This window comes from Tetrao urogallus (assembly GCF_951394365.1).
Source record: "Tetrao urogallus genome assembly, chromosome: 11".
In the NCBI taxonomy this organism is placed as follows: domain Eukaryota; kingdom Metazoa; phylum Chordata; class Aves; order Galliformes; family Phasianidae; genus Tetrao; species Tetrao urogallus.
Genome location: NC_136824.1, coordinates 1,407,507 through 1,428,896, shown reverse-complemented (window position 1 = coordinate 1,428,896; position 21,390 = coordinate 1,407,507). Strand labels below are relative to the sequence as shown.

The 21,390-nt window shown below is 43.6% G+C and overlaps 1 protein-coding gene across 2 annotated transcripts in view; it reads left to right on the top strand.

Moving 5' to 3' along the window:
• The window catches only part of MAP2K5 (mitogen-activated protein kinase kinase 5), a gene marked incomplete at both ends in the record, with an annotated part of 110,928 nt that overhangs the window by 56,909 nt on the left and 32,629 nt on the right, over window positions 1–21,390 (top strand). Inside the window, 3 exons of one of the 2 annotated variants that reach the window (XM_079541165.1) lie at window positions 335–385; window positions 3,266–3,337; window positions 13,246–13,275. In XM_079541165.1, coding sequence (XP_079397291.1) covers window positions 335–385; window positions 3,266–3,337; window positions 13,246–13,275 — 153 coding nt within the window. The remainder of the gene's footprint in view (window positions 1–334; window positions 386–3,265; window positions 3,338–13,245; window positions 13,276–21,390) is intronic. The other variant, XM_079541166.1, reaches the window with a different exon arrangement.

Sequence of the window (21,390 nt, the reverse complement as noted above, 5' to 3'; positions counted from 1 at the left end):
AGCCAGCTGACTGAAAAACGAGCGCCTTCAATCCTACGTCAAATTGACTTTTTATATCAGACTGGTGTGGGGTACTAAAGCGATAAGCATCCTGTTTAACAGAATGGTTTAAGGTTATCTGCCATAAACGGTAATGCGGCACTTGTTTAAATGGGAGCTCCAAACAAAAGAGAGATTTAATCATTTTTAATGCCTTTGCGGATAAATTTGTTCCCTTTTACATAATTTTTAGTTGATTTATAGGAATGATGATTGTAGGTTAAATGAGGAATAATTGCCCATTTTATTTCCACATTATCTTTATATTGTTCTAACAGACTGTTTTGTCTGATAGCTGGTGAATTCTATAGCCAAGACGTATGTCGGAACAAATGCTTACATGGCGGTAAGTGGATTTATGTAGGAATAACATTTAAATACAAGTATTTGTTCACAGTCCTGTTCTACGTGGTGAGGATATATTCTAAACGGGCTCTCAGACCTCCTCTCCCCTGCCCCTTGGTGTGATGGTGTGTCACAGAACATCTCTGTGCTCACATAGCAGCTCAGTGACAACGGCAGGCCTTGCTGATATGGAGAATAGCATCAGAAGAGCATTCTGCTCTGCGTGTGCCTTCTGGTTGTCTTTCATGCACTGCAACAGCTGGGAACAAAGAGGAGAGCCAGTCCAACACTGAAAAATGAATAGATGCAGCTTTCCCTCGGGAGCCCGTAGGTCCTTGCAGAGCGCTGATGGTGTTACTGTGCGGAGAATGGGGCCCTCTGTGCTGAGCACTCAGATGTGAGTCCGTCTCATGGGCATCTCTGATACCTGCACACCTGTGTGGCTGTTTCCTATGGGAAACTGCCATGTGCAGATTTGAAGTTTGCATACCTGGGCTGATAATACCAGGCTGCTGCCCTGCGTGCTGGGTGGTGTTCCTACCATGTGTCAGAAGGCATCAGGGCCTTTCACTTCTCTATAAGCATCTTAGTCCAGGAAATGCTCACTGCACGAACATGAGCATTTTTTGCTTTCTGTTCATCAGCGCTCTTTGTTTAATGCATGTGAGGACTTAAATGCTTCAGTTTAGGATTGCAGTAACTGTTGTCTTTTATTTTTTGGTCATGACAATTTCTTATTTGCCAACTACTTCTGTCATGGTATCAGTGGGGGAAAAGAAAATCAGCGTTCAGCTTGTTTAACAGCAAGCAAACAAAAAAGCCCACAGCACCAGAGTGCAGACAGCAGTACAAAATGGTTGATTCTTGTTTTTCAAACCTCGGAAAAGTGGAGAGAGAAATCCATGACCTTTCATCGCTTTCAGGTATTTTTCCTTACTTTCTTGTAAGGAGAAAGCAGCCCTGGGTACCCATTTGTTTGCTAAGTGCTTTTCTAGTCAAGGTGTAGTCATTATGTGGCTTGTGAAACACTCGTGCCACCATCCTAGAAGGACTTGGGTTGTCCTTTGTCACCGGAATGCTACGTGCATCAAAATTGTTTTAAATAAAGAATGTGCTCATATATGTTACAGCGAGCTGCTGGTGTCTGTGCCTCTGTTCTCTAAAGCAACTGCACCACTGTGCTGCAGACAAGCCAGCAGCATCAAAGTATTAACTTCTCCAGCACGGCTCTTGCTTTTAGAGTGGTCTTCAGCAGATCTAATAATTAAATTGTATTATGCTTTCGCTGTGCTAATCCAGATTACTGTTCTCTTTCCCAGGTGTACATTGAATAGGTTACGTTTTTTCTTCTTTCTGGATGGCTGTGATGCATTCTTCTATTGATTGAGAAAGAAGTTTAAGCTCAAATGTGTTTGATCTGACTGCCCGTGTTAAAGTTGTTTTGCTAATGAAATTCATCAACTTCACAGTGTGCTCATCAGGAATGAATTTGAAACCATCAAAAATTAAACTATGTTTAAAATAAAAATGCATTTTCTGGGGAAAAAATATTATTATTATATATTAATAACATTATTATTATTATTATTATTATTATTATTATTATTATTATTATATCTCCTACAAGGCACAGGGGAAAAAACTCAAACTTTTTAGGTGCAAAAGGTAACCAGAGGTAGAAATCTTTAGAATAAAGGTCTCTGAGCTCCGTATCATTAGGGTGAGCTGTGTGTTGCATGCCTTACTTTTTCCATGTGTCATTCTTGTTTCTGTCTTCTGCTCCAGAGTTTTAGAAGAGAAATTCACATCACTGAACTGTTTATATTTGCTCACTGTGGTTTCCTTTAATGGGGAAAAAAAAAAAAAAAAGATAAAATTAAATAAAACTCTTCCCTCAAAAAAAGAAACGGGCAAACCAAAATTAATTAAAACCACCAAAAACAAACAAACAAAAAGACAATTTTTGTGGCTCATTCAAAAGCCTTTTGTTGTAGTTTCTCTTTATTTTCAGATGATGGCAGTTTTGGAAGGCTACCCTTGAAGGCAGCGTGGGCAATGCTGTTTTTTACTTAATGTTCACGTTGCAGTAAAAGCTCTTGACCTGGGATTAGTGGTGCAGAGTAAACATCAGAAAACACATTGGACTGGCGCTAATTTGGGAGTTGGTTTTCTAAAAAAGGTCTCTGGATTATTGAGGACTAAAAATACAGCCGGTGCTTTGTAGATGGTGGGGCTAGACAGGTGCATTAGCAGCACAGTGGGGAGGGAAGTCTCATGGAGCCTTTTATTGTTACATTCCTGCTGCACTTGACCTTGGAAATGCTGAAATTGTGGCTTTCAAGTAAAAACTAGCAGTTACATCTTGCAGCCTTCTATTTCATGAAGCATTAAATTTGTTATTAATAGCTTTGAGTGAAGTCTTTTTTTCCACAGATCAAAAATGAAATTAGTTAAATATCTATAAAATGAAATGTCTGCCACGTGACTTCATTTATTACTTTGACTTCAATAACTTTGCCTTGTAAGCCATACTTATTGCCCAACCCAGCCTGAGGAGTCTGTTTTCCTGCTGTAAGCCTACCTCCACTGCGTCCAGGCTCACAGATTGGTGTGTACCACTGATGGACTCTTACAACTTGGCCTCCAATGGCTGTTTGTTGGCTACAACAGCCCAAGCACAAATGCCAGGGCCAACCCTACAAGGTGCGTGGCAGCGCACGGCCGTGAGCCTGAGTGTAACCGAGCCCTTTGCTCTTGTAGAATCGAGGTGATAACAAGCTTTAAGATTCTTGGCATTTCATCAGGTAGTTTGTGTGCCTTTTTGTGGAAGGACCCTGGTTTGTTTGCTGGGCTCATGGTGTTCCTTTCCATCTCTCTGCAGCCGGAACGGATTTCAGGAGAACAATACGGGATCCATTCGGACGTTTGGAGTTTAGGGATTTCCTTCATGGAGGTATGTAAACGTCTGTCATTTGTGCACTTCGGGAGATTCAAAGGAAAATTAATATCAAACTGTTTTAATGTGCTCTTTGTATGCTCTTCTATGTATGCATGCTTTTAACTTTTCCTAAGATGCCTGTCTGTATTTAGAATGGATTTGTTCTTACCAAGGTCAGTAAGGTAGAGAGAACCTCTGCAAATGTGCAACGTGGAGCCCTCCACCAAATCTCCATTTGAGAGTGGAAAATAGGCCCAGTACAGGCGGCCTTTCAGCCAACAGCGATGGTATTTCTGTATTCCAGCTTCATCAGGCAGGACAGAGGGGCCCACCGTTAGGGTTCAAATAGGGTTTGAGCTGTTTGATGCCCATGCAAAATGTTTAATCTGTAAAGCATTGCAGCGTTCATGAATGCTTTTAGAAGGATTTCTTACGCAGATAGTTTCAAACCGGAAAAGGTCTGATCAAAATGAAGCGTTGGGACGATGGCTGTCACTGGCTGCTGCTTGCACAGATCCTTCTGTTTGCTCCTTCCCAACAAGCACCTCTTTCCAACCACTGATGGCTCGTGTGGTCTCTTGTACAGCCTGACAAAAGTGTGCTATGCAGTTACTGAGAAACACAGGTGCCATTTCCTTTTGTTAAGTGTAGCATCATTAAGGTGAAGTGCAGTGGACGTTTGTAGCAGAAGATGAGGTGGAGTTGTGTTGGTGCTGACCCACGGCATCTGGACAAGCAGCATTCCTTATAGCACAGAAGTTCTCTATGGCTATTGTTGTGTTTTCAAACAATACATTCCTTGCCGCTTGGTTTAACCAAAATGAAAATATTTAATGCTGAATCATTGCATTCAGGTCTTGTAAATCTTCCGAGTCTGATTGAAGTTAACTCTGAATATAGGATAATGACACACTTGAAAGTGTCACAGGGGATGCGGCGCTGTTAATTTGTTTTACTGCAGATTTCAATGGACTGTGATACTGGAGAGTCCTCACAATTTTGGAGAGCTGCAGAACATACTCACGCTGTCTGTAAATGAATCTGTGCAACAAAGGGCTAAAATGAGATTGTATTACATTCATACTTGACTGTGGTGTTCATTTTGAGTCACAGTGGAATAGAGTGAGATAAATGCACGGGTGACGTGCAGCAGGTTTTACTGGTTCCTTTGCTGAGTGTATTGCTGAATATTTCCGTGTGCAGCAGCAATCCGATGGTCCTCCACAAAGACCAAGACTTTGGAGCTTAGTTAGGGGTTATTATTGGGCAACCTTAATGGTCGTGAGATTGATTTAAAGGATGAATTTCACAGCAACTTACGCAGCATTAGGGACACGCATTGCATTTACTTTCTTCTCTTCTTTCAAACCTTCTCAACTTCTTTTTTTTTCCCCCTCTCTCACTTCCCCTGGATGTGTCCTGAACCAGATGTACCAACCAATTTGGCTCTGTGTGCTTTGTTAATTGGTATGTCATCTGATCCTCTGAGACCTCTCTTCAGCGCCATCGCTCCTGTATTGAAGTGCTTTGAGTGATGTGTTAAATGATGAAAGCAAGGACAGTGGCTTAGAAAAATGTCGCAAAAAAGGTGAAGAAGGTGCTCCAAGAGCCACACAAGGTCACTGTCATTAAAGTAGCACTGTATTGACATGGGGATCGGCAGTGCAGGCGCTTGGGCTCTTGTTGATGGAACTGTTAAAATGGGAAGCTGGCATTTGCTGTAGGATTAGAAAATCATCTCCGCTTGGTAGTGTGTTACTCCAATCCCTACAGCTTCACGTTAATGCAGTTAGAGCACATTAATTGGGATGAAATGACATGTGGAACCAAGACAGCAAGGTTGCGAGTTTGCTTTGTTTTTTTTGCTTTTAAAACATACAATAATATAAAATAGCAGCCACCTAAATCTGCTTATTTTCTTTAATCATCTTCTGAGCCTTGAAATGCCTTGAGTTTCTTTGCTGCAATGCTATGTGTGCTGAGAAACCAGACTGTTACTTCTGAATGTTCAGAAAACTCAGGAGCAGAGAAGTAGGATGTGGGTTGGACCGAAGTTTTGGGAGGCAGTGAGCATCTGTGTTCCTTCAGAAGTAAAAGATGTCCAAACATGTGCAGCTTTTTATTTTCACTTTGCATTTCTTTCCTCAGGACTGCTTTAAAGAGAATTAAATTTAATACCTGACCCATGGACCTGTTCAGAAATGTTTCGTCACCAACAGTTTGTGCGTTCCCGTGAGGTTTTTAGATTAGTTTTACTTAAGTGTTCTGGGATTGACAGAGCAAGTTCAATTTAAGCCAGTGACACTGCTGTCACTGCACTGAGGACTGCGTCAGCATTTTCATTATAAAAGCTGTGTTTCAGAGGGTTTATAACTCAGCCGTAAAATACACTCCAGGCTGAACCTGAGCGCTGTTTTTGTTCTGTGACTGATTCAGCCTCCTTCCAAAAAAGATGCCCTGCGCGGGAGGATGGATGAGATGGCTTCATATTTCTTGTATTACCCTAATCCTGCCTTACGTGCCTGCTATCTGGTGAATCCTTTTTCTTTTAGTAAGCCTTCTTGCCTCCCATTGCCTGTGTGAGGGGACAGAGTTGGTGAGGAGGGCTTGGCTGGACCCTGGGCACAGAGGATCAGTCTCCCACAGAGCAGTGTGAGGTACAGTGGTAGAAGGGAATCTGGGGGAGGGAGTAGGGTTGTGGTCCAAGCTGCTTGTTGAGGCAAAGTGTAGGCTTGCATGTCTTTGTCAGGTGATCCAGGGGAAATGCAGCCAGTATTTTATTTAAATGCAGGAAATAAGTGATTTCCTTATGCCACAGATCAAAGCAGTTTTTGGAAGCAGAATACAAACCTGTGTGTTTGAGTGACAGTGCCTTGTAAGAGCTTTCAGGGGCTGCTGGTGTCATTTGTGTTAATATGCTGTTTTAAGCAATATTTCAAGCAGTCATATTACAGATTTATGGCATCTCAGCACTCCCTTAGGTAGGAACACTGATACATACCCAGCAAACACGCATCGTGTATTTCAGGTACACGTGTAGCTTTGGAGTGGGGAAGGCACTATTTGCCTCCAACACCAACAGACTGCTGGAGCCTGCAGTGCACTCGGGCTGGGAGCACAGGTGGAGGTGCAAGAGGAGCACACAGTCTGTGAGCACACAGATTGGGGAGCGTGTTTGAAGAGGGTGCTAGAAGGGAAGCAGCTCTGCTTGGTGATGGTTCTCCTAAAGCACTTCAATCTTCAAGATGTTTGACTGCAGGAAATTGGTATAAGGATGCATCTGTAAGTAATCTGGTCAAGGAGCAGAGGTTTCAGAGGGATTGTTCCTAAAGAGTCTGAGATGAGTGAGCCATATGTCATCAGCATGGAGCTGATGGTGGTGAAGGAGTCACGATTGTGAGCTGGTGGTGAGCAGGAAGTCCTGCAGACCATGATTTGGTCTTCTGCAAGATTTCCCTTATGAATGGACATTACTCTGCAGCATTTTGAATGTGCATAGCAGAGTGCTTCTGATTTACACAGATAAATCCTTACACACGTCATTCAGCTGTGCAGGATGATGCAATTCAGAAACTTGCTCCTAGGAGAAAGCTGGCCTAGGTGTTCTGGGGTGGGGTTTTTTTTTGCTGTTTCCCCCCACAGAGCTGTTTTGAGCTTTTTTCCAAACAGTGGCCCTTAGCTCAGTTTCCACGCCTGCCGACTTCGTGCGGCCATTGGGAAGAAGGAAGGCAGTGTCCAGCTACATCACCATTTTTGTGGCAGCGAAATGAGAAGTAGAAGGTAGCAGTGCCCGAGGGCTGGGTCATGAATTAATAATTGCTCTGTGGAGGAGGAGGCCCGTCAGAATAGCTGAAAACGGGGAAGTTGCCTTGCAGAGCGCTATCAATCACTCAGTGACCATAACTTCCAGTAATTAGTGTATTTTATGGGCCTTTGCTTCAGTGACTCGGAAGCACATATGCTCCACTCACAGCTAAACTTAGCCCAGTAATATTCCAGGATGATTTATCTGCTTGCTGCACTGGGATGTAACCCTATATTAGGTGAAGATTGTGAACTAAGCTGCAATAAAGTGTAAGTTTAGGTACAGTTTGCGTGGGTTGAGACCTCCATGTATCATGTTTCCCTGCAATTGCTCTTAGGCCACTGCGGGCAGCGTGTGCAGCGGCGAAATAAATAACGTGGCGTGAGTGGATGGATGGAGAGAGTCAGAGAACCGTTGGAGTTGGAAAGGCCCCCGAAAGGCCATCTGGTCCCACTCCCCTGCAATGAACGGGGACACCCACAGCTCCAGCAGGTGCTCAGAGCCCATCCCCAGACCTTGGCTGTCTGCGGGGATGGGGCACCACCGCCCCTCTGTGCAGCCTGTGCAGTGCATCGCCGCCCTCACCGCGAAAACTTCTTCCTCGTATCTGCTCTGGATCCCCCCTCTTTTAGTTAGAGCCCATTTCCCCTTTCAGAGGCTGTGTTTGCTCCTCTCCCCTTGGCAGCACCTTTGAAGCACCGCCGGTAAAAGCCCGCTCATCCGCAGGGCCGTGGAGGGGAAATGTGCCATTTAATCATGATTGCACGCAGCCTTCAGTACGCGGCGCATTCACTATGGCTCATATTTAAAAGAAGTCAAAGTGAAACTAATTATCTTTAATTAAGGTGAATTAGGCTTTGATTTTTAATATATTTTATGTAGAGAGATCCTCGAAACTCATCTGCTCACGCCAAGGAACGTCCCAAAGGTTATTAGGGCATATTTCTGGTGGGCCTGGCGGTGTCAGTAATAACCTCCTTTCTCATGGTTCCCGACACGAACAAATATGTCACTTCATCAGTCTCTGTTACCACACTTATGCCCCTCCGCGGGGGTCGCAGATTCCACAAGTTATCAGCTAATGGCGTTATACATTAAAAATTGAAGCTTTCCTCACTCCGAGGCCTTTCAAGGCTTTGTTCTTAAGCCCCAGACACTTTGGAGTGCAGCTGCAAACTATAGGCAGAAGATTAAATTAATTTGTAACTCTTTTTTTTTTTTTTCGTCCTGCATTGCTAAATCCCGCACATTTAATTGAAACCCTACTTCAAGATGCTTTGTGTTTCTGTTCATCTTTGTTGTCAGTTTAACCTCAGAAGCACTTTAACGCTGGTAAATTGCTGTTATATCCTTTTGGATTTTCTCTTTTTTTTTTTTCTTTAAACTGAGCAATAAGAGGACGGTAAAATTGATATTAGAAGGAAAGAAAAAATCTTGGAGTAGTTTTTGAGGTATTTAATATTTATTAAGGTCCGTACCCTGCAGAGTTCCAGGTGATTTTAAGCCGTCTATCTAGGAATGGATAAATTGGTCTTGGAAGGAAATTTCACCCAGGGAATTTGATGTTATCCAGTAGTTAAGTCTGATTTTAAAGTTTCCCATGTCTGAAGGTTCCGAAGTGATGGCAGCTTCTCCATAAAACGAGGGTTTAACTGCAGTGCACAATCTAAATGCAAAATCCTCAGATGGAAATTTAATTGTGCAAAATGTGCACGAGGTAATTAAGAACAAATTTTAGAACATTTCAGACCATAAAGTCCTCCTTCAGCTGGATCGCGAGCAATATTGTGAGTGCTTATTTTCAATTTGCAGTTATGCTGAGAAACATGGAATGTGTCTAAATTAAGAATGAAAGCATCCCGTGCTTTTCAGTGTCACTGTAAATTAAAAAACAACTCGCACAACAGAGTAGATACTGGTAAGTGGGAAACTTTATTGCCCGAGTGCCCTAAAGATATGTTTTGGGTTTCCTTCCCTCAGTCCCTTTCTGAGCAGGACAAGAACTGCTGCTGCTGTAATTCTTGTTAAGCGTGCAGGAAAGCAACGTGGGGAAAAATGGTTTGTTGGGAAGGATGTCTGGATTTCCAGTTTCAGCTCCAGAATGGTTAATTATGTTTTTCCAACAAGTCGTTTTGATTTTGTCTTCACTTATCTGCACGTTAAGTGTATGTTTTTAATTGCAAACAGGTTGAGCCTGGTTGGAGTTGTTTTCCAGCTCTTCTTACAGCTGCTCAGCACAAAGGCTTCAGGCACCTCCCTCTACCAGAACTGCCTTCACCCTGATGCTGGCTGCCCTGACCCTACCAAACACTGGCTGCCTCGTGGTTTTTGCTTTTCTTTCTACGTTCTTAACACATTTTGACCCGATCTGACCAACTGCACCTCTGCATTTTATTGGCTCATTTTGGAGTGTTTATGTCTCATTGTATCAGTTGCTGTTTTAAACCCTGATGGTGTTCCTCTGCACCTCCCTGAGTCCCAGCAAATGCTCCTATCAGGGACTGCGTAGCAGAAATCATTTTTTAGGACACAACTTCACTGATCCCCATGAAGATGAGAGTTTGGAGCACTCTGATTCTGATGGGCTACTTTATGTCTATGCAAGTAATAGTAAAAAGGAAAAAAATGTGCAGGTGTGTGGTTGCTCTGAAGTGAAATAGTGAAGGGAGGTGTTCCTCTGACATATTTCTTGCTGCTATGGTTTGATTCCCATTTATATTTCTGTTCCACGCCGGCAGTGCAATTCACTGTGCCTTTTTAAAATGAGGTTTTTTACAGTCCTTGTGCAGCGTGAAGGGGCCCACGGGGAAATGAGAGGCAGCACCTTGGAGTCTGAGCGTTCCCTTCTCTCCTCTGTAATATCCAGAGCCACATAAAGCAGCAGTCGGTTCCTGTCCCTAACTACTGAAAACTGAAATGTTATATTTTGGCTACAATGCCTTAAAAACAAAATTAGGAGTTCCCAAGTTGCCTCATGTGAATGCAGAGAAGTTTTTGACGCTGTTTTAACTTTGTAGTTTACGTTTTCTGCGCTCTGCTTTAAGCTGAGTTGCACATGTTTAAATGCCTTCCTGGAGTCAGGATGATGGAGGGTACAGAAATCCCTTTAGTAAAGCTCTAATCTGTTTGTTTTGGGGTTTTTCTTTCTTTGCTTTTACTGTGACTCTATTTATAAATCTAAATCTATGTACAGAGGTCATTGGTTGGCTGAACTTAAACCATTTTACTTAGTAAATTTAATTAAGAAAATACAGTGCAACTCATAAGCAAATGAGTTTTTCCTAGTTTTAAACCAAACCACCCTCTTGAGTGCTGATTGCCTTGCTCGACCCCTGGTGATATAGAAACAGGCAAAATTAAAAAGGACATTAAAGCTTCATTAAATCTGAAACACATTTAGTACAGTGACATATCTGCAGGCTATTTCAGGGAAGATTACATACTCTTTGGTAAGTTTCTTAATTTATAATACCTTGACAATCTTGCAGGAGGGAAACAACTCTGACTGGATGGACTGAGGGATGGTTCTTGAAACGCAGAACTGCTGCTCGGCCCATCCGGGGCTGCACTGCTCCGCAGTTCTCAGGGAGCAGCTTCACCAAGCAGTCTGTCTTTGTTAACAGCCCCCAAAGAACTCGTGCCCAATGCATTTTGGATTCTCGGGGGCTCATTTGTACGCTGCATACCTCAGTCTGGCAGAGAACTGCTCTTTCCTCAGTTGTTCAGTGGCTTTTGGAGTCACGTAGGCAAAGCCCTACTGTAATGTGGTGGAGGTCAGGGGAAGGAATCATCCCTGAGGGCAGGAATGCTCAGTCTGAAGCCAGCATTGAGGTAGTGGTGGGTTTTCTGCTTAAAGAAGGTCTGCAGAACGATACCTTATGTGTAGAGCCATAATGATCTTGTTTTTATTTATACTGTGGGATAAATATGATGTGCCTACAAATCTGTAGCTGTTGTCATGACTGTTCTTAAGTCAGTAGTCGTTGGGAAAATTAAGTTTTCTTCTGGTTTTGTTTGTTGTGAAGTGTTTATTTGGCATTTATGGGTTTATTGTTAGGCATTGGATGTTGCAGCAGCTGTGCTTTGTAGGATCTTGGGCTGCTTCTTGTAAGTTGAGGATGGTCCTCCCAGGAGATGAGAAAACAGAAAAGAGAATTGTTCTGTATGTGTTAGTGGCTTCTGATCCTTAAGACTGAGCATGACAGAAAACATAGGGCCTGCCTTTATCCTTTTAGCATTGTATTTCAAAGCCTGATATCAGAAAGTGACTGGCTGGGCTGGGAGAAGTGGAGAACCAGACAGCAGTGACAGAAGGGGAGCATCGAGTCTGCTCAGCTTGAATTTGTTTGCTGGAAGGGTGAATTTCCTACATGGAGAAGCTCTGAGCTCCCTGCTGCACAAAGGAATCGTTTCCTTTCTTTGGGTGTCTGTTGCACACCTCTTGAACACTTCAGGTACCTACCCTGCTCCTGTCAAGTCTTTCCTCTGAGGATCTGGATGAAGTTTACTGAATTCTTAAGACTCACAGCCAAATGTCCCATACAACATAGGCTTGGGTGGCTGCTGGTATGGCAGAAACGGCACCATCTCCACTGATGCCTGTTTGCTTCCTTTCTGCTGCCAGCTTCTCCTTATCGCCGTCTCATCACTCTGTACCTCACCAGGTGAGACTGAGTGATGTCTGCTGCTCTTTGCCCCACCGCTTCCCTACCTTTCTACAGCTCTGCCTTATTGTTTGTACTTCAGATGGTTCTGTGCTGCCAACTGGGCTGAAATTTCAGCATAGGTTGTATAGGCACAGCTGCCTCAGCTGCAATCTGCCTAGGTCAAATAACCCTGGCACTGAAGAGCTCAAATGACAGCAGCAGTACGGTGCTTTCCCCCAGCGCTGGCAGTACACAGCACGGCTGAGACCTTTGGCACTGATGCTGCTACTCGGTCTGAAGTGAGTATAGTTTGTCATGCAGACAAATCGATGATAGCATTGCATCCATAACCTCTGGGTGGATCACCTCCTCAAGATCACAGCATCACGGAATGGTTAAGGTTGGAAAAGATCCCCAAGTCCAACCCCAACCCACCCCACCATGCCCATGACCACATCCCTCAGTGCCACATCTCCATGCTTCTTGGGCAGTGACTCCACCACTTCCCTGGGCAGCTGTGCCAGTGCCTGACCAAAGGTAACCCCCTCCTGAAGGAAGGGAAGGGTAAGTGCCAGTCAGCAGCGGTGTCATGAACCCACCTGCCTACAGCTCTTTTGTTGGCAGTGCAGGGACGTGGGCTTCATCACAAAGCACATCAGAACACGAAGGTAACTGCCCACAGTGCACTTCTGGGGAGTCTGTGTCAACTGTGAAAACCCACGTCCTTCACTGGATGGTAGACAAAACAGAATGGTTGTATTTTGCTGAAATTCTTTCAAAGGTTCAGATGCCAATGGGGGAAACCTAAACTCTTGTACCAAAGAAAGGATTTCTCATGGACTGACTATTAGCTGTGGCATTGTGTCAGCATCAATGTTGTTGAGTCTAATAGCAGTACTAGCAGTTACATCAGTAATGCATCAAGTAAGGGATGATACAACACGTGCTGCTCGTATGGCGTGCAATGGAAAGTAGGTTTGAAGGAAAGCTCATGTGTTGTATTGCAGGTGCCACGTTCTCTCCAAATCTCACACGCGGGTTCCTAGCTGGGTTTGACACCGATAAGGAAACAAACCTCAGCTATATAACCCAGATTTCACTCTGAGCTGGTTAGGGAAGGACTCGGGGAGTTCAGTGCATGCTCATTGCAGATAATTAGCAGGAAGGTCAGTGTCGGTGGCCTCTCTGCTGAGGCTGAACTGGTTTAATTTAGAGAGTCCTCAGGAACTTGGGCATCAAACAGAGTCGCTGAGTGGTACAGACAAAAGCTTGAGAAATACAGAAATATGCAGAAATGAAAAAAAAAAAGGCTAATTGTTGTGAATGGCTCCATTCTAAATGCAGCTCTTTGTGTACTTCTGCTGGCATTTCCCTTTTATACAATAGTAAGAGTTGAGTACTTTTCTCTCTTTAAGAAAATGTGCCCTCCATGCAAATCTGTGTAACTAGACAAATATTATTTCCTTTCCCAGCTTGCTCTTGGGAGGTTTCCATATCCTCAGGTAAGATTGTTCATTACTGCTGTTTGCCACTGTGACATTCATTCCTATGTATGAAGGTGCAGAGAGCAATTGTGAACATTTGAGCCACATACAAATAAATCTGTCCTGTTAAATTGAAAAGTACTATCTTGAAGGAGTCATTTAGTAGTCTGTATTGATTTTATTTTATTTTTCCTTTTTCCCCCCAAACTCCAGATTTTCTCTTCCCTGGAGAGAAGCAAGATTATGATGATGTTAATGATTGTTTTGTTGTGAGATTAAAAAATAATCCCATATGTACAGCACTGCTTTTGATGCCAGGAAGATGCATCTACTCCTTTTTTCTACATTCATTTTTCAGTTCCAATTTTAAATGGTGTTACAACCGCCTAAAATCATCTCAAATCAAAAATATAATGTGAGTGGAATATGTAAAAGGATTCTGGATTCTCCCTTTTAAGAGGAGATATGCTAACATTAACTGGTGTTTGTGTTTATATTCTGACATTTTCTAACTCATAAAACTATTTCCAACTTGGCTATGGCCAATGTTACCACTTTTGCTTTGCACGCTCGAAAAAAACACGAAGCTCTGAACAGAACCATCAATCCACAGCTATGTCTGGGGCTTCCTTTAAATCCTTGTTGCAAGATGGGTGTTAGAATTCATAAGCACAAACTGTTCTGTAGTTCTTCAAATCGTTCTTTCCTGGGAGAGGGGAAAAAGTGAAGTGTCCAGGGACACAAATGAATTATTTGAATGTGGTTTTTATGTTTTCTTGTGTTTTATGAGCGCTGCTTTCTGCATCTTGGTCTATACAGATCAGAGTGCCTGGAGGCATGTCTGATTTAAAGGTGGTGTTGGTCTGTGCTCTTTAAGCATCTATTAACTTGCTATTATTATGCAAATAACTGTTGTAATACACATACTAATTTATGCATGGTTAGATTATGCAGATGCCTCACAAACATGGTTATTGAATAATAGGCTGGGACTCATTCTCTCCCATTTTTATAAGCTGTTTTAAGCAAATTCTCCTGACAGTTTTATGGACTTGTAAAGATTTTGTGTACGTGGAAACACACTGATTTCGCACTATATCTCCTGTGGAAAACATTTACTGACCAAAAGAAAGCTGTCGTTGGGTACCCGGCAGATTTTGTCCATATTTTCTCCGTGCTGTGAAATGAAACCTCTCCTTTGAGAGCGGGCTGAAAAAGCAGCTCTTGTGCTGAAGTGCCCTCCATGCGTTGGCACAGCCTCTGGTGCTCGTTGGGCATCTCAGTGCCCTTTGTGCTAAAGCTGAGTGCTGGGGGATGCAGCTCGGGCTGCCCGCTGTGCACAGAGGCACTGGAGCTGGGGAGGGAGGTTGGGGTGCATTGTGGATGGCTGCAGACCAAAACTTGTTTTCTAAACTGGGAGCAGAACATGATTGCTAGTTTAAGATCCTTTTTTTTTTTTTTTTTTTTTTTTTTTTTTCTGTTCTAATTAAAAAACAGATCGCATTTGTAAAAGAATATTTGGCAAGTCAGTAGGCCATGAAATTGTGTATATTTTTTAATGCAAAACAGTTGAAGAGGTGAAACTTTTAGAATGTAGCTATTAAGGTTTTCAGGCAACTGCTTTTTGTAAGGACTTTATGTGAAGTATCTGCATTTTGGATGCGAGTGCTCATAGCTGGTCCAGAACCCTCAGCACCTCACTGTGACCAGGTGGATGATTGCAGGGTGTTGGGTTTATTTCATGTCTGTGTGAATATATAACAGACCTGTTTGTAACTGAGCGGATCTGCAGCGTGTCGCTGGGTTTGTGGAGGTGGTTGAAGCTGATGGTCCGTGGGCTCACAGTGTTTGCCCCCCATCAGCGTGGGCTGGCTTCCCTCTGCCAGCGGGGTGTGTGGCTCTGTGCTGGGGAGCACCTGGAACTGCCCACAAAGGAGCCTTTGCCTCCAGCTGTAGCTGAACAAAAAAGGATTTTTTCCCCTCTACGTTTAAGTTGCAGACAAATGTTGTGTGCAGACCCAGTTTAAATGAACAAGATTTATTCATCATTGTACTGTGGCGATTCAGGACTCCTGCAATATGCCGGCGCAATTAAATGATGGTTTTTTATGTGGCCTTTAGTAGGATACTTTGAGGATAAAATTCAGCACTTTTCATTTTCCATGTGTTTTATGAGCATCTATTTTGCTAACACTTATTTGTCACGTTGTCATTATTTAATCTTCTGTTAAAGTCGTGTCTGGGAAGCACTTCAGTGAGCAACCAACTGCATACGGAAGGGAAGTTACTTGTGGGTTTAGAGTTCAGTGTAATGTTTGGAATCTAGTTATGGAGTTACTGTCATTTTTAGTCACAATATGCAGTTAATTTCATAATCTGTCAGTAGCTGCCAACGGTGGTGATCTGAGTAAGGAAATGAGGAACAGCAGAGCTTAGAACAGGCTTTGCCACTATGAGAACTCCACAAAGGGAACTCAGATCCTTAAAATGAGGTGACACGTCAAACGTGGCGAGTGCTTGTCATGTCTTGTTGTTTGTTTTCCTGGCACAGTGTAAAATTCCTTTTGGAAGAGGTAGTGTATGAGACTCACAGGACTTTCTGTAGATACAGGCAGATGCACGTAGGGGTATATTCTTCCCCTGGTGCACAGTTCCATTCAGATAAGTGGAGTGGTGCACACACACACTGGCGTGAAAGACTCTTTAGAATAAAGTTATTTCCTGTGGAAGCATTGAAAATTGCAAGGAGAGCCCTTTCCCTGCTGATACCATTGGTGCAGGATTTGAGACGTGAAAGCTCCGCTTATAAGAAATAAGTTCCAAATTTCTTGTAAAAGTTTAATCTTAATTCCTCTGATTTTGGTGGCAGCTTATTCATTTCCACAGAAAGAGCTGTAAAAAATATATATTCAGATACATATATATATAAAAACAACAGAAGGCCTCGGGACCTCAGAGCAAATGGAATTAAATTGGAAGCTGGAAGCCCCAAGATGTGCAGTGGCTGAGTGTGCTTTGTCGCAGCATCAGTGTGGTGTATAAAACATGATGGGGCAATGGCTGGTTTAATGATAATGTAATTTAGGAAAAATGAAAAGAATTGACCACTAAATATTCCCAGCTTGTAGTCCAACTTTGCACAAAGCAGGATGCTGGAGGACTGCATCCATTAGGGAGATGCTCCGGAGGAACGGGCAGGCGCTGCCGTCAGCGCTGGCTGTCAGATGTGCTGCGTTGAGAGGGATGTTGAGAGCCACTGTTCTGGGCCTGGGTTAATAAATGACAGGAAAATGACCCGAAGTTTATAAACCTGCCCCCCCTCCCATGCACACCTCCTGCCCTGCTTCTCCCCCACCCCAAATCTGAGCAAACAGTGCCCCCAGTATTGTAAAGCTTTGAACGTTTTCACACTCCATTAATTTATTACTCCTCTTTCCTCATCTTTAAATTTATCTCTCCCCCCCCCCCGTTTTTTTTCTTCCCTTAAAAAAAAAAAAAAAAAAAACCCGGCTCCCCGCTGCTACAGCGATTTTCATCTTGTTGTTAATTTTCCCTGCTCCATATGGAGCTCCAGACATTTCACCTGGAGGCTGTACTAGATTTTGCTGTAGCGATCGCACTTCCGGAGGCCAAAACTGTCATTTAAGGTTCCCGGTGCATCTGTCTACGCCAGGCTTTTCGCTGGCACCGGAGAGCTGGGATAACAAATTGGATGCACCTGAGATTGGGGTGCGGAGCGCGGAGCCGCGCGTCCAGCGTCGCCCGAGCGCGGGGAGACGGAGAGGAGCAAATATTTCATCCCGCCTTGTCATTGATTAGAAAAGAGCCTTTAATTTCATTTCACCCCATGTTGTGATTAATTTGCATTCTTTGTCAGAAGTTAATGGAGTTTTTTATGGTTCACTCTGAAATCCTTGAAGACATCAGAGTTGATCTGATGTTTATACAACCGCCAGCGGAATTTTTTCGTGTGATTGATGGAGAGCTTGATGTTATTCCAAACGGCTTTTTAAGCTGTTTTTAAGAATTATTTGAATAAAATGCGAGCGAGATATTGTTATAACGATCAAGATTATCTGTTAAAAATCTGTTTCAAATAAAGAACGCGATAAGTAGAAAAAAAAAAGATCAGAAAGAGACGAGGGATGATGGATGCCGGAGATGTATTTCTTAAAATATATCATCCCTGCATTCAAATAACTTCCTGCAAAAGGCACCGAAAGTCACACGAGCCTTCACTGAATGACTGCTTGGGAGAAGCAGAGTTTTGCAGCCCGATGCAGAGCTGTGAGGAAGGAGCTGAGCCGCGCTTGGGTTTTTCCCCTCTTGTTTTCCCTGGCAGCGGCACGGAGCCGCGTCCCCGCTCGGAGCCGACGGGCCGATGACTGAGAGCCATCCTTAATTCCCACTGCAAACAAACCTAAGTGGATAATAGGAGGTTTTATAGCCCGAGCGAGCGCTGCACACGTGCCTGTATAAGGAAATATACAGCCTTTATAAGAAAATACACGGCTGGAAAGGCTCAGTGCGTGCCGTTCTGTGCTCCTCCCGTTGGGGAGAGCTCTGTACTTCTCCAGTGCCCGACGCACGGACGGCGCTGGGCCGCAGCACAGCCCCACTCCGGGCTTCCAGCAGCGAGAGATCTCCCATCTCTGTTAGCATGTTTCATTGCTGGTGGTGTTTTTTAAGGAGGGGGGGAGGTGGTTCTTTTTATTCTTTTTATTCTTTTTTTCCTTGCCTGATTTTGTGTTCCGCCCTCGCTGTGATTTCTGCAAGAAGATTTAATTGTAGGTCAAAAAAAAGCCACCACCGAACCAACCAAGCGCCTGTGAGCGCTCCCATTTCAAACAGCTTCATTTGTTTGCTGCGTCTCAGCTTGCAAAATAATTGCGTGGCTTTAAGTGGAGCTGCAGCTTTCTGAGCCCTCTATGAGCACAGCCTGAGATTCTTTTTGTTATATGCAATCCATACTATTGACCAAATTTGGCCTGGTTTCATTGAAATGTAAGCAGGTTGTCAGGGAAAAAAATACTTGGTTTAAGTTGGCATGCAAAATAGCCGTTCTGCTGTTGTTTTTTCGATTGACAGAAACATCCTTTAAGCATTCATTTATTTTGTGGGGATGAATGGAGGGTTGGTTGCAGCACGTCTCCTAGTGAAAGAAATCTTATCTTCCACATACATCAAGATAGAGAGCCATTTAAATGGCATTAAACACTGCTCAAATGCTAGTGCCAAAACAGTGATTTTTCTCCCGGTTAAATTTGGATCAAATCTTGAAATATCACAGATTCGTGCAAATGTTTTTGCTTTTGTTATGTGTTCCAGAAATCACTGGAAATATTGGAAGTTCTCTGCTATCGTTTGAAGTCCTGACAGTTACCACAAGTTTCATCATCCTTTAGATAATGTACTTTGAGTACATTTTACCTTAGTCATTTTTTGTCCTTTACCAGCAATAATCCAGTGCTTAAATTTGATCCATTTGTGAGACTTGCTGCCCCACTTGAGTGGAGTTTTGGATTTGCACTGTAGCAAGTGCACAGATTTTGGCACTTGTTTTATTTCTGTTGCATGTATGTATCAAGGCACGTTTATCTATATATTTTTTAAATTTGAATCTTCCCATTGGGTTTTTAAAAAAGAAGAGAAGGAAATCCTTGCTTGAACACTGTGCTCTAGCGTGGGGATGCAGGAAACAAGTAGAACTAATTGTCATTTGTCTTTCTGAGGGGGAAAATGAGCTCGCAGAGGGGATCCCCCCATTCTGCCCATTCTGTCTTTGGGTCAGGATGTAGGTTTGTGTTTTCCGGTTGGTTATGGCTTTTTTTTTTTTTTTTTTGGTCACAATGTTTATGGTTTAAATAAGACAACAGCGTAATGGAAGCAGCTCTTCTCTTGTTCCGTGCCGTTCTCTCGCCCTCGCAGCACAGCTGGGGCCTTTTTGACTGCACTGAGCAAGACTCTGGAATGATGTTTGCCCTGAGAGCTCCATACCAGAAATGCGAGCAGCATCCAAGAGGAAATGGTGGCCTTTGTTTGAGAGATTTTTCCAAACATGCAACGTCTCCAGCACAAGTTGGTGCTTCCATGGAAAGGGAGATGTGCTGTGCTGTCCTCCCTCCCAGCTCCACAACCAGCAGTGGGACCGTGGTGTCGCTTTCCTGGATGGGACAAGTTTCTTGGGCTTGTCCCTGGGCGGTGGGCTCTCCCTAGGAAGGGGCGAGCAGTGGGTTGGCTGGTTGTGCAGGTGGCCACTTAGGAGGTGTCAGCAGGTATTGGATTGACTACAAGCGTTCATCTCCTCCATGCTCTCAGCAGGCTCTCTTGGCTTGAAGGAGGAGGCATGTTTCCTTCCAGCTAACCAGGACCTGGGGATGAGAAGAGGTGGGAGTGCAGCAGCTCCAAGGGCAGCCAAAGGAGTTCAGAGAGGAGCTGGTTGGGCTCAAGGATCACAGAGGTCTCTTCCAACCTCAGTGATTCCATCGGTTGTCCTCTGTTGTTTGGAGGTGCCAGCCCTGTGGAGCCACGTGTGTGACTTGCAGTGAATTGCAGTGCTGGCTGTGGTGAGCAGTGGAGTGATGCAGGATAGGTTGCCTGTCATTGCCCAAACCCTCTGCGCCTCAGTTCAGTTCCCACTTGTATACCTGCATTTTGACTTCTGTGGGTCCTTTCTTTCAGATATCCCTAGAATTGTGTCATTTCTGGTCACGTATGATCACAGTTGGTTTTACAGCTTGTCAGCAAAAGCTCAGGACTTCTCTAGGTGGGTTCCAGTGGCAAGTGTTAACCAGGGACTTCTTACCTGTTTCCATCCAAGCAAGCAGGGACGAGCAGTAATGAGGAGGGAGCGTCCTGATGGATGTCCACCTGCTGGCCTTCAGCACTTCTGTTTGGCATCTCGTTGCTAAATGGGAGTCTTAAACATTACAGTTGGGCTCGTGATCCCGATGGGCCCCTTCCAACTCAGGCTGTTCTATGATTCTACTAAATTCAGCACTTTCCCCAAGCCTCGCTCCTCCCACATTCCTGCTGATCAGGAGCAATGTTAGCAGCAGCATCCTGGTCCCACTCAGCTGTGGCTGTTGTTGGCTTTTTATGCTCCCTCTGTAATTCCAACAGTTTTTCATGCCCGGTTTGTTGAATTGTGTTACTAAACTCTGGTAAACAGATTTCTCTGAGAAGTGGCTGCAGTTCAATGGTGGATGAAATAATCTCTTTATATAAATTTGCTTTCAGACCTCTGGGAAAACCAGCGTAATATAATTGTAAGAATATATTTAATATTAAGGTTGTTGTGAATTGTGTTTTTTTATTATTATTATTTTGAAATTGTTTCTCTTCCTTTTTTCTATCCTTTGTTTTGTGACAGCGATAGCAGTTTGCCATTTGCAAAATCCTCATGGTGGGATTGGGTTGTTGAGAAATTTGGGAACAAATCAGAGGGGTTGGGTTGACTGGGTTTGATGCTTCCACCTCCTTCAGAAGCTTAACCAACTTCAGTTTTGAAAAAAAGTGTATTTTATACAGGTTTATATGGTAAGATCCATGATGGTGAAGACCGAAAGGAAGTACAGTACTCTTGCAAAGTCCTCTTCCAGTCCTACCAGTGCAGGGATAGAGCAAGTGTGCTTTGGTCATTTGTTAGTAGGGAACAGTGTCTGTGGTTGCTGCTGTTCAGTAAAATGTAACCTTCCTTCCCAAAGGTTAAAAATAAGCTGCACGTATTTCTAAAATCAGCAGTTCCCTGGATTGGAAAAACAAATGTTCTACAGTGCAGCCTCCTTTAAAAACAGTACTGCATGAGTTGTTGGTTTATGTATTCTTCAATTAATTTTAATTTTTCTAAGTAAAAAAAAAAAATCACTGGCTTGAAAAGCAGTATATATATTAAGAGAAAACTTGCTAACTGATATAGGAAGATCTAACCCTGGGTCACCTGCAAATCTCTCAAACAAGAGCTGCAGGGCAAGTCCTAATTCCAGAGAGGAAAAGCGAAAATTAAAGCTGTAGCTGGTGACTCCTCCAAGGTACCCGGGGTGCATTCATTTGAGTTCAGTTGATTGTGCTTCTGAATGTCATGGGAGAGGGATGGGAGAGGTCTTCTCAGCCACTTCCCGTCCAAAGCATCTC